Source organism: Phycodurus eques, chromosome 18 (genome assembly GCF_024500275.1).
Source record: "Phycodurus eques isolate BA_2022a chromosome 18, UOR_Pequ_1.1, whole genome shotgun sequence".
Taxonomy (NCBI): domain Eukaryota; kingdom Metazoa; phylum Chordata; class Actinopteri; order Syngnathiformes; family Syngnathidae; genus Phycodurus; species Phycodurus eques.
The window spans coordinates 9,148,101-9,162,345 of NC_084542.1; the positions used below are offsets into that span (position 1 = coordinate 9,148,101).

A 14,245-nucleotide genomic window follows, 5' to 3' on the forward strand; every position below is an offset into this window, starting at 1 on the left:
GAGCCAAGGTGTTTTATAAGGTGTTTTACATTAGAAAAAAATCTTAACAAAATGTCACAAAGTGGATACGCAGGTGACGTAAGTGCCTTCTGCCATCTAGTGCCTCTTACAATATGTCGCTGGCATAGAGAGATTTACAAAGATATATTATTTGTTGGAGAAAAATCATTTTCGTACCAATTAAGTGAAAGTGGGTAACACCAATGTAGTTGGGAGTCACTGATCTAATGAGATCCACTAGCTGCTTCTTTTACAGACAAGAATGCTGTTTTTGAAGTGATGCTTCTTCAACAATGCAGTAGTATCTTTATAAAGGCACATTTTATTGTATACACACATTTAAGGGAGGCTGGCACAGGGGATCCTTGGTTTAAGACGGAATTAAGACATAATTCGGTTCCATGGTTGTAATGTAACTCAAATTTGTATGCAAGTCGGGAGGAGACGCTATCCTGAGCCAACTGTGCACTCTCATTCGCCGACTCCCACGTCACTCACCAGGCCAGGCCCCGCCTTTTAAATCCACACACATTCAAAATCACAGACGCTGCAGCGTAGAATGTGAGGATGGCGACCTCAAGTAGACAAAAATGATTCCTGCAACTCGCATACATATTTTGTATTGCTGTTGTGCAAAAAAATAATAATTTATGCGATTACGCAAATAACCAATGGGATGATCAGTAGAATAATCAATTCTAAATATGTTTGATAGCCCCAGTCCTAATAGGAAGTGTTTATGTGAGTATGGGAAAGGTTCATCAGAGCGTATGGAAATTCATAATGCTTTATAATATATATAAATAATAAAATAAATATATGGTCACGACTTCGCGGATTTTTAGTTTATCGCGAGCTGTTCTGGAAATTAACCCTCACGATAAACGAGGTACTACTGCATAGACAATTGTTCCTGCTCACATTGACACCTACGGATGATTTAGTCTTCAATGAACTTGTGTTTTTGGAAAGTGTGAGGAAAGCAAGACTACCCTGGAGAAAGCCCACCCGAGCACAGGGAGAACATACAAGAGGGCTAGAGAAGAAACCAGAATCTCAGAAATAACTATGAGGAAGTACCGTCAAAACTGTTCAAATCTGTGGACTGAGTAGCGAGCCTTGTGGAATGCAGTCAGTTTTCTAACTGTAGCAGCAAGTACTTGTGGCATTCGATGTACATCGCAACATAAAAGTCTGTGGACCTCATATTGAGTCTTGTGGAACACTACCGGTCCTTATCTACAAAGGATCCGTGGTTTATGGTTATATTAAATATATATACAAAACAATCCAATAGACAGTAACTATGGTGGCAAATAAGCGTGCCTTCTGGCGCCATGTAACATGTATTCTTACGCTGCTGTTTAAGTTAGTTAGTTGCGCTGCATATGATGTAAACTGTTTACTAGTTGCAATTATTCGTTTGGCCAGCAGAGACCGCCATTGCTTAGTGTAGAACAACCGCGTGGCAAACTGAAGCACATCGTAGTTTTCATCACGTTGGTGTCAATACTGTTTAGTATTAACCTGGCAGTAAATGTATACTTCATTTGTAATTTTTTTTCCCATGATAATGATAATGTAGTGTGACTGATTAGTGTTCTATGTAACCTGTCACTCAGGACAAACGTTTCAAGTTGGGTGAGTTGTGAAGTGAGTAATTCAATACATTGCGTCACACACAACAAAACCAGAAAGTATTTATTAACAGTATATTTTATTCAAAGTACACGTTTTTGTTGGTATTAATTGTGTAATATTTACATGACCATAGACATTATTGTTAATACTCAGTGCTGTGAATCCTGGTCATCCTTAGAAGACAATTATTTGACCATGTTTGACATGGAAAAGTGAGACAACCACTTGAGTTTCCATGTTAGTGTTCTACAGGTTTTGTTCAGGATTGATTGGCAGATATTCCCGCTCTTCTTCCTCCTCCTACGGTGGCCAACGAGGAACATTCAGCATCCAACCATTGTAGGGCAGCACACAGTCCTAGGCCTGAAAAAGAAATTATTTTAAATTAAAACTATATTAGGAAAGGATAAGATGCTTATCCTCTCATTCATTCATTTACAGACACACAATATATATATATATATATATATATATATATATATATATATATAATATATATAAATGAAAAGATACAGTGTGATAGAAACTAATTTTACAAGCCGTCATTCTTGTTTGGCCACCAGAGGCCGCCATTGACTTTACAAAAATAACCTTTCTGACTGATAAGGCGGTCATTGAGAGATTCTTCGAACATAATACAGGCAAATTAATAAACATATTATTGAATTAATGTGAATACGACTGGGTCATTCAGAGCGGCACCTCGTTATGTTTATTTTCTGTTTTGGGCAGGTGTACCTAATGTTGAGTTCGTTCAGGCCAAGTCAAGTTTCTTCTGCGTCTCTGTCAGTTTGTCTTGTAGCCTCTTCTTCCGCCAGTCCAGAAACTTCCTGCGCATCCGGTGGGCCTGCCAGCCGGCCGCGAAGCCCGCCAGGAAGGACACGACGACGGCCGCCTGCACTGACCTCTCCGAGAAGTCTGCCATAATCGCGCCGAGCTTCTCCTTACTCCCACAAGACCGCACGGTGATACCGGAAGTAAAGTGACAGGTTCAAGTATCGCGATATGTCAGAAAGTGTATGCTGATGTACCAGATTGGGTAACCAACTTGCCTAAGTGGCGGCCATGTTGGGTAGGTCGACATTCCCCTCAAAGGCAATGCATGAACATTGAAATTAAGTCATAACTTGAATTTTAAATGTCTCAACTGATTTTAATTAGGTTTACTTTTATTTCAACGCCAAAGCGTATATCAATTCATAACGTTTGAAAAAAGCCTTCAACAATAACTTTGTGTAAGGTTACTCCCAGTTCCTTTTCTAATTGAACGCAACCGTATGCAGCATAACGTGTTACACTAGCATTCTTGGTATTTCTGGCCGTCCACACACATTGAATGCACTGATGATTTTGACCCTCCTAGATTAGGGTCACCATAGGCACGCAGCTCAAAGGTGGCTTGAGGTATCTGTTCATATCACGAGCGCGTCATATTAAATAATTATTAATATTGGTTTTGTTGTTGTTGTTTTTGTTTGCTTCATAAAGCCATTAGTTTAGTCTTCAGCCTGGGTTGTAGCTAAATGAAGTAAAGGTGTAAACTTGATTGACTTGTTGTTGTTAGTCACATCATCATAAATTTTGTTTCCCACCCAAAAAAATGATAAGGCTTAAACTGTTAAAATAATTCACATATTCTACCCATGTAAAGAGTTTCTACGATGATTTAAAAACGATATAGATATGAATTATTGCTTTTGCTAGGATGTTTTTCATTTATTTTGCAATTGCTCAATCTCTTACAAAAGACATTTTTAATTTGATTTCTGTTTGTCTAGAACTGCAGCTTTCCTTTTGCTTTGAACATATATCCTTGGGCTGCATTTACTATCCATCTGTAGTGGGGGGAAAAAAAGTTTTATATTATTTATGTAATCATATTGCTAAATGGCCTGTACACAAATGCCGATATACTAATAGAAAAATTTTTTTTTGTATTTTTGAAAACGAAGTCAAACAATATATTAGGACCATTAGACACTCCAGGAATGAAAGCCATTAAAACCTCAGATCTATGTGTTCTTTATAATATATTTTTGTTATACGACACTCTCTTTTTGCCACTGATTGTATGTCACCCCGAGGTGATTGTGTTTACGTCGTGTTTCAGATTTTAATTTAATTTTTTTTACAGTGGGAAGTAACAAAACACAACTATTTCATGAGAATATTTTTCAGGTATCTGTACTTGAGCACGTTTTCTGACTGTTTAGGTTTACTACGTACATTTGGAAACAGTTATCTGTACTTTCAGCTATATACTTTTTCAAAATGGTCTCGTTACTTTTTCAACCTCCGCGGATGATGACGCGACGTAAAAAAAAAAAGAGTTAAAGTCAACCGCGGTTGAGCTCCTTTGTCACATTTCAGAGTTTGTACTTTTTCACTTGGGTACAGGAGTTGAATAATTACTTCTACTTTTAGAGTTTTTTGTTTTTTGTAGCTGTGCTTCTAATTAAGTGCAGAGTAGGAGTACTTTTTATAACGTAGACATTGATGTGCTACTTTACAAGTCTGTTTTATTGCAGACTACAAAAAAAAACACAAAACAGTAAAAATGTTGAATGAGGTACAATCCATTTTTAAAAAAAAAAAATCACTTCCTGACGGTTTTTCATTGCCTTTACAAGCATTGCCTCCATTCCGTGAAATAAGTTAACATACGAAAAATACATGGGAAAAGTTATATTGTTTGAGACATGTAGTCATAATATTGTACAGTGAAATGAAAGTCAAATGTTGTAAGGCAGTGAAGAGGAAGAATTTGGCTACATGCTGCTTTCCACTAACATAATGAAAATCACGAGCTTAAGATTTCTGTAGAAATTGTGTGTGAACACTGAAGAGAATTAACTGGAAACTGCAGAAGTGAAACTGAAATGTAGAATGTAAAACTCCAGGTCAGTTTTTTGGAAGTGGAAGTTTAGGAATGTCAAAAAAGTGAACGTCAGAATAATCTAAATGGGGTGGTAAAATAATTTTTGAAGAATCTGTTCAGCATTCACACGATAATACTACAGCAGCAGGACTGTCCTTTAGTGGTTAAATAAATTGATATTGAGGTACAGTTTAAGCACCAAATAAGTGTTTTTCAATCCCTAGCTGTTCAGCACAGCTAAATCTGGATCTGATGGGGTACCAAACATGTAAGCACCAGTTTTCCAGCGTTGCTTGCTGCAGCCGTGGGACGTTTGGACCCCGGCAGCACAGTCACAAGCGATTCTGTTTCAACCTGTCGATATGGTAGCACAGCTTGAGCGCGGGGCCCAGTTTCAGTCCTAGATACTTCATCATCATCTCACTTTTCAGAAGCAGGAGGGCGTCGCCATCTATTTCCTGGAAACAAACTTGTCATACTCTACTTTGAATACAGGAATACAGTAAAACCCCGCATATTCGTAGTTTGGCATTCGCAGCAAATATGCGTGTTTTTCTCCAAATAACGGAGGAGCATCCCAAAAACAAATACACAAATAGGCAAATATGTGGGGGCTCACTGTATAATCTTTACAGGTCAATTTAATTTCAAAAGAAAAACAACTATCATACTACCACTACAATTTATTGTACAATTACAAGAATACATTTTAAGATATCGTTTGTTAACCAGTATGAATCTGAAGAGAATAAAGTCATTTTTCATGTTTTTTCAAGGGAGAAAATGTCACAACAGAGATGTAATTTCCACACACCCATCCATTTTCTGTTCCGCTTCTCCTCACTAGGGTCGCGGGCATGCTGGAGCCTATCCCAGCTATCATCGGGCAGGAGGCGGGGTACACCCTGAACTGGTTGCCAGCCAATCGCAGGGCACAAACAAACAAACAACCAATCGCGCACACATTCATAACTACGGGGAATTTAGACTCTTCAATCAACCTACCATTGCAACTTTTTGGGGATGTGGTAAGAAACCGGAGTACCCGGACAATACCCACGCAGGCACGGGGAGAACATGCAAACTCCTAAAATTATGACACATACAATAAAGTTTTTTCTTGAAAAAAATAAAAATTACATAAAAAAAAAACTGGTCCATCAAAAATGCGGTTCATCTTGAAACTACATGTAAAAACTCAATAACCCGAACTTTTTGCACGCTCACGTGTTTCCTGAAGGTTTCCGCGTGAGGTCCCAGAGCTTGAGGGTCAGCGTCCTTGATGAAGCACACCACCTCGTCCACACCCCAGCTTGACGGGTCTTTCCCTGTGGGACGCCTGCACTCTCCCGGCTCCATCGCCACCGCGCTAGAAACTGAATTACACACACTGTCCCTTAGCTTGATGCTAACATGCTACATGTACTGTACATGTCATGATGAACACTCCTGAGACTGTCACCCCAAAATACCTTAAACATAAACAAAGCTTTACTGTACTGTCGTGTTACAATTACTGAACTGTAACTTTTCTGTTGCTGTACTGTTGGTCTACTGTTTATATACTGTAGCTTTAGAGCTACTGTACTTTAAATGTATTGATGCTACACTAGAGTGTAGCTGTTATGGCACTTTATCTTTACTGTTACTACACAGCAGTGTTATTTATACTACACTATAGTGTTTCTGTGTTGGAGCTAACTGCTACTATATTGTAACTTGTTACTGTACTTAAACTTTATTGATAATATAGTATAATGGGACTGTTCTGTAGATTTTCTGTTACTGATCTGTAGCTTTATTGATGCTTGCCTATAATGTTCTTGTTACTGTACTGTTCTGTAGGTTCATTGATTCTAAACTACAGGATAATGTTCCTGTACTGTAGGTTTACTATTACTTTTCTGTGACTTCACTGTTCCAAAACCTAAACGTTTTTGTTCCTGTACAGTAGCGATATTGATTCAAAATCATAGCGTTATTGTTACTGCATTGTATCTTTACTTTGCTTCACTTGTTTTTCCCCAGTAAAAGTCAACAAGTCACCATTCTTGTTGGCCTCCGGGAAGCTTCCGGAACTGGTATCCGGTCTGCATGTGGCCATCCTCGGTGTGGGGCAGCCGCTGCTGTTGCCCCGGTAACCGTACCCGTGTTTCCGGTTGTAGTGCGACGTCATCACTCCGAAGACCGAATTGTAGCGCTTGGAGTCCGTGGAGGGCTCGAACACGAAGTCGTCAGGCACCGATGTTTCTGCTGGGTGAGGAACATGCACACACACGTTTTGTATTTTGTTATTATTATTATTATTATTATCATATAAATGTATTATTATTTAAATGTATTATTTATTATTAATATTATAGATTTTATTATTATTATTATTATTATTATCATAATTTTTACTATTTTCCTATATTTTTACTATTTTCCTATAGTTTATGATGAGCAAAACAAGTCTCTTATAGCAGATGAGGTGACATGCCTATGGTGTGTAACGTTTACACATAACCTTTCCATCCACCGCTTATTCTCACCAAGGTTGCGGTTATAACGCAGAGGGTTGCGTCAGGAAGGGCATCCGGCTTAAAACTTTGCCAAACAAATATGAGCGTCCGTCCAAAAAATTCCATACCGGATCAGTCGTGGGCCGGGTTAACAACGTTCGCCACCGGCGCCGTCAACCTGCAGGGCGCCGGTGGAAATTCAGCTGCTGCGGGTCGAAGTCGAAGAAGAAGAAGAGGTGGAAAGCGGGTTCTTCGGCAGAAAGAGAAGAGGAAAGCACATAGCCTAGAACTGAATGTGAAGACTTTGAATGTTGGGACTATGACAGGAAAATCTCGGGAGTTGGTTGACATGATGATTAGGAGAAAGGTTGATATATTGTGTGTCCAGGAGAGCAGGTGGAAAGGCAGTAAGGCTAGAAGTTTAGGGGCAGGGTTTCAAATATTTTACCATGGTGGAGATGGGGAGAGAAATGGAGTCGGGGTTATTTTAAAAGAAGAGTTAGCTAAGAATGTCTTGGAGGTGAAAAGAGTATCAGATCGAGTGATGAGGCTGAAACTTCAAATTGAGGGTGTTATGTATAATGTGATTAGTGGCTATGCCCCACAGGTAGGATGTGGCCTAGAGGTGAAAGAGAAGTTCTGGAAGGAGCTAGACGAAGCAGTTATGAGCATACCAGAGAGAGAGAGCGAGTCGTGATTGGTGCGGATTATAATGGACATGTTGGTGAAGGAAATAGGGGTGATGAAGAAGTGATGGGTAAGTACGGCATCCAGGAAAGGAACCTGGAGGGACAGATGGTGGTAGACTTTGCAAAAAGGATGCAAATGGCTGTAGTGAACACTTTTTTCCAGAAGAGGCAAAAACATAGGGTGACCTACAAGAGCGGCGGTAGAAGCACGCAGGTGGGTTACATCTTGTGCAGACGATGTAATCTGAAGGAGGTTACCGACTGTAAGGTAGTGGTAGGGGAGAGTGTGGCTAGACAGCATAGGATGGTGGTGTGTAAGATGACTCTGGTGGTGGGGAGGAAGATTAGGAAGACAAAGGCAGAGCAGAGAACCATGTGGTGGAAGCTGAGACAGGACGAGTGTTGTGCATCTTTTCGGGAAGAGCTGAGACAGGCTCTCGGTGGACAGGAGGAGCTTCCAGAAGAAGGAGCAGGTGGAGGAACAGTTAGAAAGATGGAGGCATGCACTGGAAAGCAGAGGAATGAAGATTAGCTGATGTAAAACAGAATATATGTGCATGAATGACAGAGGTGGTGGGGGAAGAGCGAGGCTACAGGGAGAAGAGATAGCAAGGGTGGAGGACTTTAAATACTTGGGGTCAACCGTCCAGAGCAATGGTGAGCGTGGTCAGGAAGTGAAGAAACGGGTCCAAGCAGGTTGGAACGGGTGGAGGAAGGTGTCAGGTGTGTTATGTGACAAAAGAGTCTCTGCTAGGATGAAGGGCAACGTTTATAAAACAGTGGTGAGGCCAGCCATGATGTACGGATGAGAGACAATGGCACTGAAGAGACAACAGGAAGCAGAGCTGGAGGGGGCGGAAATGAAGATGTGGAGGTTCGCTCTCGGAGTGACCAGGTTGGATAAAATTAGAAATGAGCTCATCAGAGGGACACCCGAGGTTCGATGTTTTGGAGACAAAGTTAGAGAGCGCAGACTTCGATGGTTTGGACACGTCCAGAGGAGAAATAGTGAGTATATTGGTAGAAGGATGATGAGGAGGGAGCTGCCAGGCAAGACAGCTAGAGGAAGACCAAAGAGAAGGTTGATGGATGTCGTGAGGGAAGACATGATGGCAGTTGGTGTTCGAGAGGAGGATGCAGGAGATAGGCTGACATGGAAAAGGATGACGCGCTGTGGCGACCCCTAAAGGGACAAGCCCAAAGGAAAAGAAGAAGATAACAGCTGTGCACAGGTGGTTGAAGCCGCTCTATACGCGCACACACACACACACACACACACACACACACACACACACACACACACACGCACACACAGACACATAGATGAAAAGATAAAGATAAAGGCACACCTGCGATATGTTTGTGTGTTTATCTGTCAGGACCTGTGGCATGTTATAGTTACCAGTGTTATCTCCTGTCAGGACCTGCGGTGTGTTAGCAGTGTTGGGAAAATTATTTTGGAAATGCAGTTATCTTGAAACAAGTTATCTTGTTGAAAATGTAATAGTTGTATAACTAGTTCATTAAATTAAATTATGCAATCTCGTTACATGTAATTGGTTACTCCCCCAATACAGTCTGTTATATTCCTGTTAGGCAGGACCTGTGTCGCATTTCTGCGTGTAGTTAGCTACCTGTGAGGGCGTGTGGCGATGCAGAGCAGGGGACGATGGCCGCATCCTGGGGTAAAGATCCAAGTTCTGGTTCTGGTGTGCATCTGGGAGGTGAAGTAGCTAACGGTGATGTTACCATCCTGGACTTCAGCTACACAAACGCACACACGGATGTTCCGCTGAGCTGTTGTTAAGCATTTTACTGTTGTTGTTTTTTTTACCCAAAATGTCATTGTTCTGATCATTATGAGCATTTTTTGGATGAAATCCGACAAAATGTGTGACCTTGAGCTACTGCTACATACAGTAAAACGCAGAAATAAATATTAGTTGATAAAATTCAACAATCGCAAAAAATGTCAGCTTTCTACTCACTACAAAATCAAATATGTATTGCAATTATTCTGCTAAATATGGGCATTTTGTGGTATGAATTCATACTAAATTATTGTAATTTAGAGGTAGCAAAGGAAGAAAATAGATTTTAGGTGATACTGGTTTAATAAAATCGACCGACTGAAAAAAAAAAAAGATTTATCTACTGTTCACTGTATGTGCAGTTTTTGTATGAAATCGTAATAGGTTTGTAAAATGTAGAGGTTCTACTACTTATAATTAGCACAGAAAGCAATACTGGTGAATAAATCAACCAAGAAATGCCAGTTTTCTACTAATTACAAAATAAAATATGTATTTTTTCATACTAAATATGTGCACTTTTGTCATGCTAAATCATGCTAAATTATAGGAAATTAGAGGTAGGACAGGAAGGAATTAATGTTGGGTGATAATTGTTTATATAATGAACAGATTGAAAAAAAATTACTTCACTAAAAAACTATTTATGTGCAGTTTATACCAGGAGTGCTTTAAATTATTTCCAGAGCAAACAACCATTTTAGAATTGCACATCCAGAGATGCCGGTTGGGGGAAAAAAACATCGCATCCATTGTAGTAGTACTAATAAGTCTAATAGTAATATTAACAGTAGTAGCACTAGTACTAGTAGCAGTCCAATGCACAGATGTACCTTAAAGCCGGGCTTCCTGCCTCTCTTCTTGGGCACGCTGGGGGCCACACACACGGGCTCGGTGTAGTACGAACTCTGGATGTGCAGCTTGCGGGTCGGGGGACGCCCCCTCTTCCTGCCGGGCACCTTACCGGGTGGCCCCGCCGCCCGGAAGCGGGGGCCCAGGGCCTGCATCTGCAGAGCCCCTGACGGGCCGCTCATCACACCTGAGTGGGAGACGTGCATTAAATGCTCTATTTGTATGGGTTGCTGCTCTGTGTTGTTTAGAATTACCGTAACAACTGTGCTAGTTTACATTCGCCTGTCTATGGCGTTTCGCATTATGTGTTAGCAATAGGCTCACGAACGCTAATCAGATGAAATGATATGGTTTGGGTGAACATATTGGTATTTAATATTTAATTATACGGTGGTGCCTTGAGATAAGAGTTGAATTCCTTCCGGGGCCATGCTCTCAACTCAAAACACACACATCTCAAGTCTTCGTTCCCTGTTGAAATGAATTAAATTTTCATTCATCTGTTCCAGCCTTCTCCCCAAAAAATAAAAATAAAAATGTAATATATTTTAATGAGGAAAAATAGGACTCCATATTTACTGCACTTCATAAAAATAAATAGTAATGACATAATTCAACAGAATATAAAGAATTAAACTGCTTTTGCCACACTTTGTGCTTCAACTCAATGGACACTGCACTGCTCCTTCTGGTGTTCCTTAGCCACCCGGTGACAGTATAAGACACCCATATGGATATACAATACTGTACATGGAAACGGTCTCAGCTCCTCAGTATGAAAGTAATATTAGTCAGTCTTTGCAGTGGATAAAGAATATATGCCTGTAATAGTTATATGGTCCCTCTAGGTGTGTTGCTGCACCGTTTGTGGACAAATATCATGAGCCCATCTATGGCATTTTGCATTATTTGTTAGCATTAAGTTAAAAATACTCCATTAAGGCAAAGCTACAGTATGTGACGCTGTCATTGTTTTATATTTGGTTTATCTGACAAACTGCTGCTTGTTGTAAAGTGAGTTGAGTCACGTGTCGCAAGTTTGTGCTGGCAAATTAAACGGTGGGGGGAAATCATCTAAATGACAGCTCATTTCTTGAAACACTTGTGAGTCCCTTCACTCGTATCTCAAGGCACCACTGTACAATGTTTAATTGTTTTAGTTTAATGCGACAGTTTTAACTTCAACTGCAGTGACAAATCAGCTTGAATAAGCAGACTTGGTCTCTTATTTGGAGAAATATGCAATGAACAAGCCTTTGTTTCCTTTTCCAAAAGTGATGTTATACGATAGTCTACCTATTCTTGACAGTGAGAGGAAGAAAACTTTAAAACATGTTTTAATTAGTTTAAGCGTGTGGAGGAAGTAAAATTATTTTATTTTTATGTTTTTGTAATATGGTCTCTATTTGGCTGATTTTCACCAATGGTGGTTGGGTCTGGAATGTAACCCCAAGCTGCATAATGTTTTGTACTTCACAAGTACACCCTCCCCCTCCAGCTGCAAACATTGCAATAAAGTATGTGTTACTACACACCACACACACGGTCGCACAATCAATCAAGCCAGTGCGCTCACACACACGGCGGTTTATCTTCCACTGAACTAACTAGACTCACACTTGCACCGAACCGGTGATGACAAAAGGACAAAGCGATGGAGCGAGCGGTGCCTACCAGGCCGTCCGGTGGGCCGTTGGTCTCCTTGTGTCGGGCCGCAGCAGCAGCAGCAGCGGCAGGACTCGAACAACGAACAGGCTCCTCGGCTGTCTGCTGTCAAGATGCATGCACCTCCCTCCCTCCCTCCCTCCCTCACTCTCCCTCCTTCCGTCTCTCTCTCTCTCTTTTTACCCCCTTGGCCCCCCTCTGTGTCCCCTTTCCGTCGCCATGGCAACACGCCTCTAACATCCCACAGCTCAAACTCTGTGCGTTTGTGTAATGTAATTACAGTGGGATGCAGCTCAGGCTTTTTTCGCTTGTAAACCCACTAGAAGGAGGGGGAAAAGCTAAGACCTTATAAAAAAAAAATTGTTTTGGATTCGAAAATCTTTTTTTTTGTGGGGGCGAGGGGGGCAATATATTCTATGTTATCTTTTGGACAAAAACAAAAATCTAACAATATTTGGGGATATGATTTTCTTTTTTTATGTACCGTAACTGTATATAATGTATTTAAATAACAGATTGTAAGTTGTTGTTTTTATATTATAAACACAGCTAGAATTTGTTAGATTATTTCAAGATAATAGAGAAAATTGTTGGTTTTTTTCTTCTTAATTCATACTGACCAGTGTTTCTAATACAAAGTAACCAATGAAAAACATATCTATCCATTTTCTATTATTTGAAACACAATGCATGTGTTTTATTTTGAATGGAGAATTTTGGAGAAACATGGATGTAAGTGTGTTACAAGTGTGTGCTTTGTCACAATAATAAAAAGAGGGACAATAACCAACATGTATAGCGCAGGTCAGCAATACGGGGATGTAATACTGTCTGTTTGTATTTAGACTCATAAATCTTGGAAAGTAATTACACATGGCCTGATGTCCCACCTCAATCAGTCGTGTCCCATTACTGATGATCATCTTTTACTTAGAGTTAATTACAAAACAGGGGGAGGGGCTGAAGGCTGCGTGCGTGCGCTCTCCAATCAATGTGTGCGTCTCACAAAGCTTCTGAATGTATTTACAGCGCAGACAGGGCATCACCATGGCAACAGACAGTCGATCCAGAGGCGTGCTTGAGTCATGTGAGACACCGGGAATAAATAAACGCTTCATCAAGTACAGTGTGTGTGTGTGTGTTCAATGCATGCATAATGTATTCCATCACACAATTGTGTTTACGTCAGGTAAAAAAAAGGCCAGGAATTTAAGTCCGAACATACAGCGTCGTGAAAAAGTCCTGTACTTTGCCCCTTTCTTCTTACATTTCTTTTGCCGTTTCCTCACTAATGTTCAAGATCTTCAAACAAATATAAATAGACAACGATAACCCAAGGAAACGTAAAATGCAGTTTTTGAATGGTGACTTTACTTACTAATGGAGGAGGAGGAACTGTTCTAAGCTACCTGGCCCTGTGTGAAAAAGTAATTGCCCCACTTGTTAAATCATGAATTAACTGGGGCTAATGCATTTTTTGGGAAAGCTGAGTTCATTTTCACTGACCACACCTGAGCCTGATTACCCCATGGAACAGTGGTGAAGCTTCCCAGGAGTGACCCGCTTACAAAAATTACTCCAAGGGCACTGCGATGACCTATCCAGGTTCTCACAAAGGAACCCAGGACAACATTTAAAAAAAAAAAAAAAAAACTGGTCTCCCTTGTGTCAGTTAAGGTCAGTGTTCATGACCGAACAGAAAGGGACTGAGCAAAAATGGCATCCATGCCAGAGTTCCAAGGCCAAAATCACTGCTGACCAACAAAAACAAAGGCTGATCTTACTTTTGCAAAAACAAAAAAACTTCTGATTCCCAAAATCTTTGGGATAATATTCTAGGAATTGACGAAACCCAAGTTGAACTTTTTGGAAGGTGTGCGTCTTCTTACATCTGGCACAAATGTAACACAGCACTTTGGAAAAACAACATCATGCCAACAGTCAAACATGGTGGTGGAAGTGTGATGGTTTGGGGTTGCGTTGTTCATTCAAGGACGTGCACAACTTGCTGTGATTGATGGGACCTTGAAGGAATTCTGTTCCTTACCAGAAAATGTTGAAGGAGAATGTTCGGCCATCAATTTGTGACCTTAAGCTGAAGGACACTTGGGTACTGCAGCAGGACAACGATTCAAAACAGAAAGTCAACATCTGAATAGTTTATATATATAAAAAAAAAAAAAAAAAAAAGATTTTGGAGTGGCC

General features: G+C 40.4%; 2 protein-coding genes across 2 annotated transcripts; both read right to left on the reverse strand.

Moving 5' to 3' along the window:
• Nucleotides 1-1,698: 1,698 nt before the first annotated feature.
• LOC133417133 (mitoregulin-like) lies at nucleotides 1,699-2,631 on the reverse strand. Its single transcript, XM_061704646.1, has 2 exons — nucleotides 2,380-2,631; nucleotides 1,699-2,004 (listed from the first exon to the last, which is right to left on the reverse strand). The coding sequence occupies exon 1, from the start codon at nucleotides 2,564-2,566 to the stop codon at nucleotides 2,396-2,398; it is 171 nt and encodes a 56-aa protein (XP_061560630.1). The 5' UTR covers nucleotides 2,567-2,631; the 3' UTR covers nucleotides 1,699-2,004; nucleotides 2,380-2,395.
• Nucleotides 2,632-4,249: 1,618 nt separating this feature from the next.
• scml4 (Scm polycomb group protein like 4) lies at nucleotides 4,250-12,124 on the reverse strand. Its single transcript, XM_061704459.1, has 6 exons — nucleotides 12,050-12,124; nucleotides 10,357-10,562; nucleotides 9,347-9,476; nucleotides 6,566-6,772; nucleotides 5,747-5,895; nucleotides 4,250-4,977 (listed from the first exon to the last, which is right to left on the reverse strand). The coding sequence occupies exons 2-6, from the start codon at nucleotides 10,555-10,557 to the stop codon at nucleotides 4,852-4,854; spliced, it is 813 nt and encodes a 270-aa protein (XP_061560443.1). The 5' UTR covers nucleotides 10,558-10,562; nucleotides 12,050-12,124; the 3' UTR covers nucleotides 4,250-4,851.
• Between the last annotated feature and the right edge of the window lie 2,121 nt (nucleotides 12,125-14,245).

Bases quoted from the DNA above. Each gene is read 5' to 3' on its own strand.
- LOC133417133 (XM_061704646.1), bottom strand. From the start codon at position 2,566: ATGGCAGACTTCTCGGAGAGGTCAGTGCAGGCGGCCGTCGTCGTGTCC.
- scml4 (XM_061704459.1), bottom strand. From the start codon at position 10,557: ATGAGCGGCCCGTCAGGGGCTCTGCAGATGCAGGCCCTGGGCCCCCGC. The intron at 6,773-9,346 runs GTAGCTAACTAC...TTCCTCACCCAG, and splicing joins ATCGCCACACGCCCTCACAG to CAGAAACATCGGTGCCTGAC. The intron at 5,896-6,565 runs GTGACTTGTTGA...TGTGTAATTCAG, and splicing joins CCCGGAGGCCAACAAGAATG to TTTCTAGCGCGGTGGCGATG.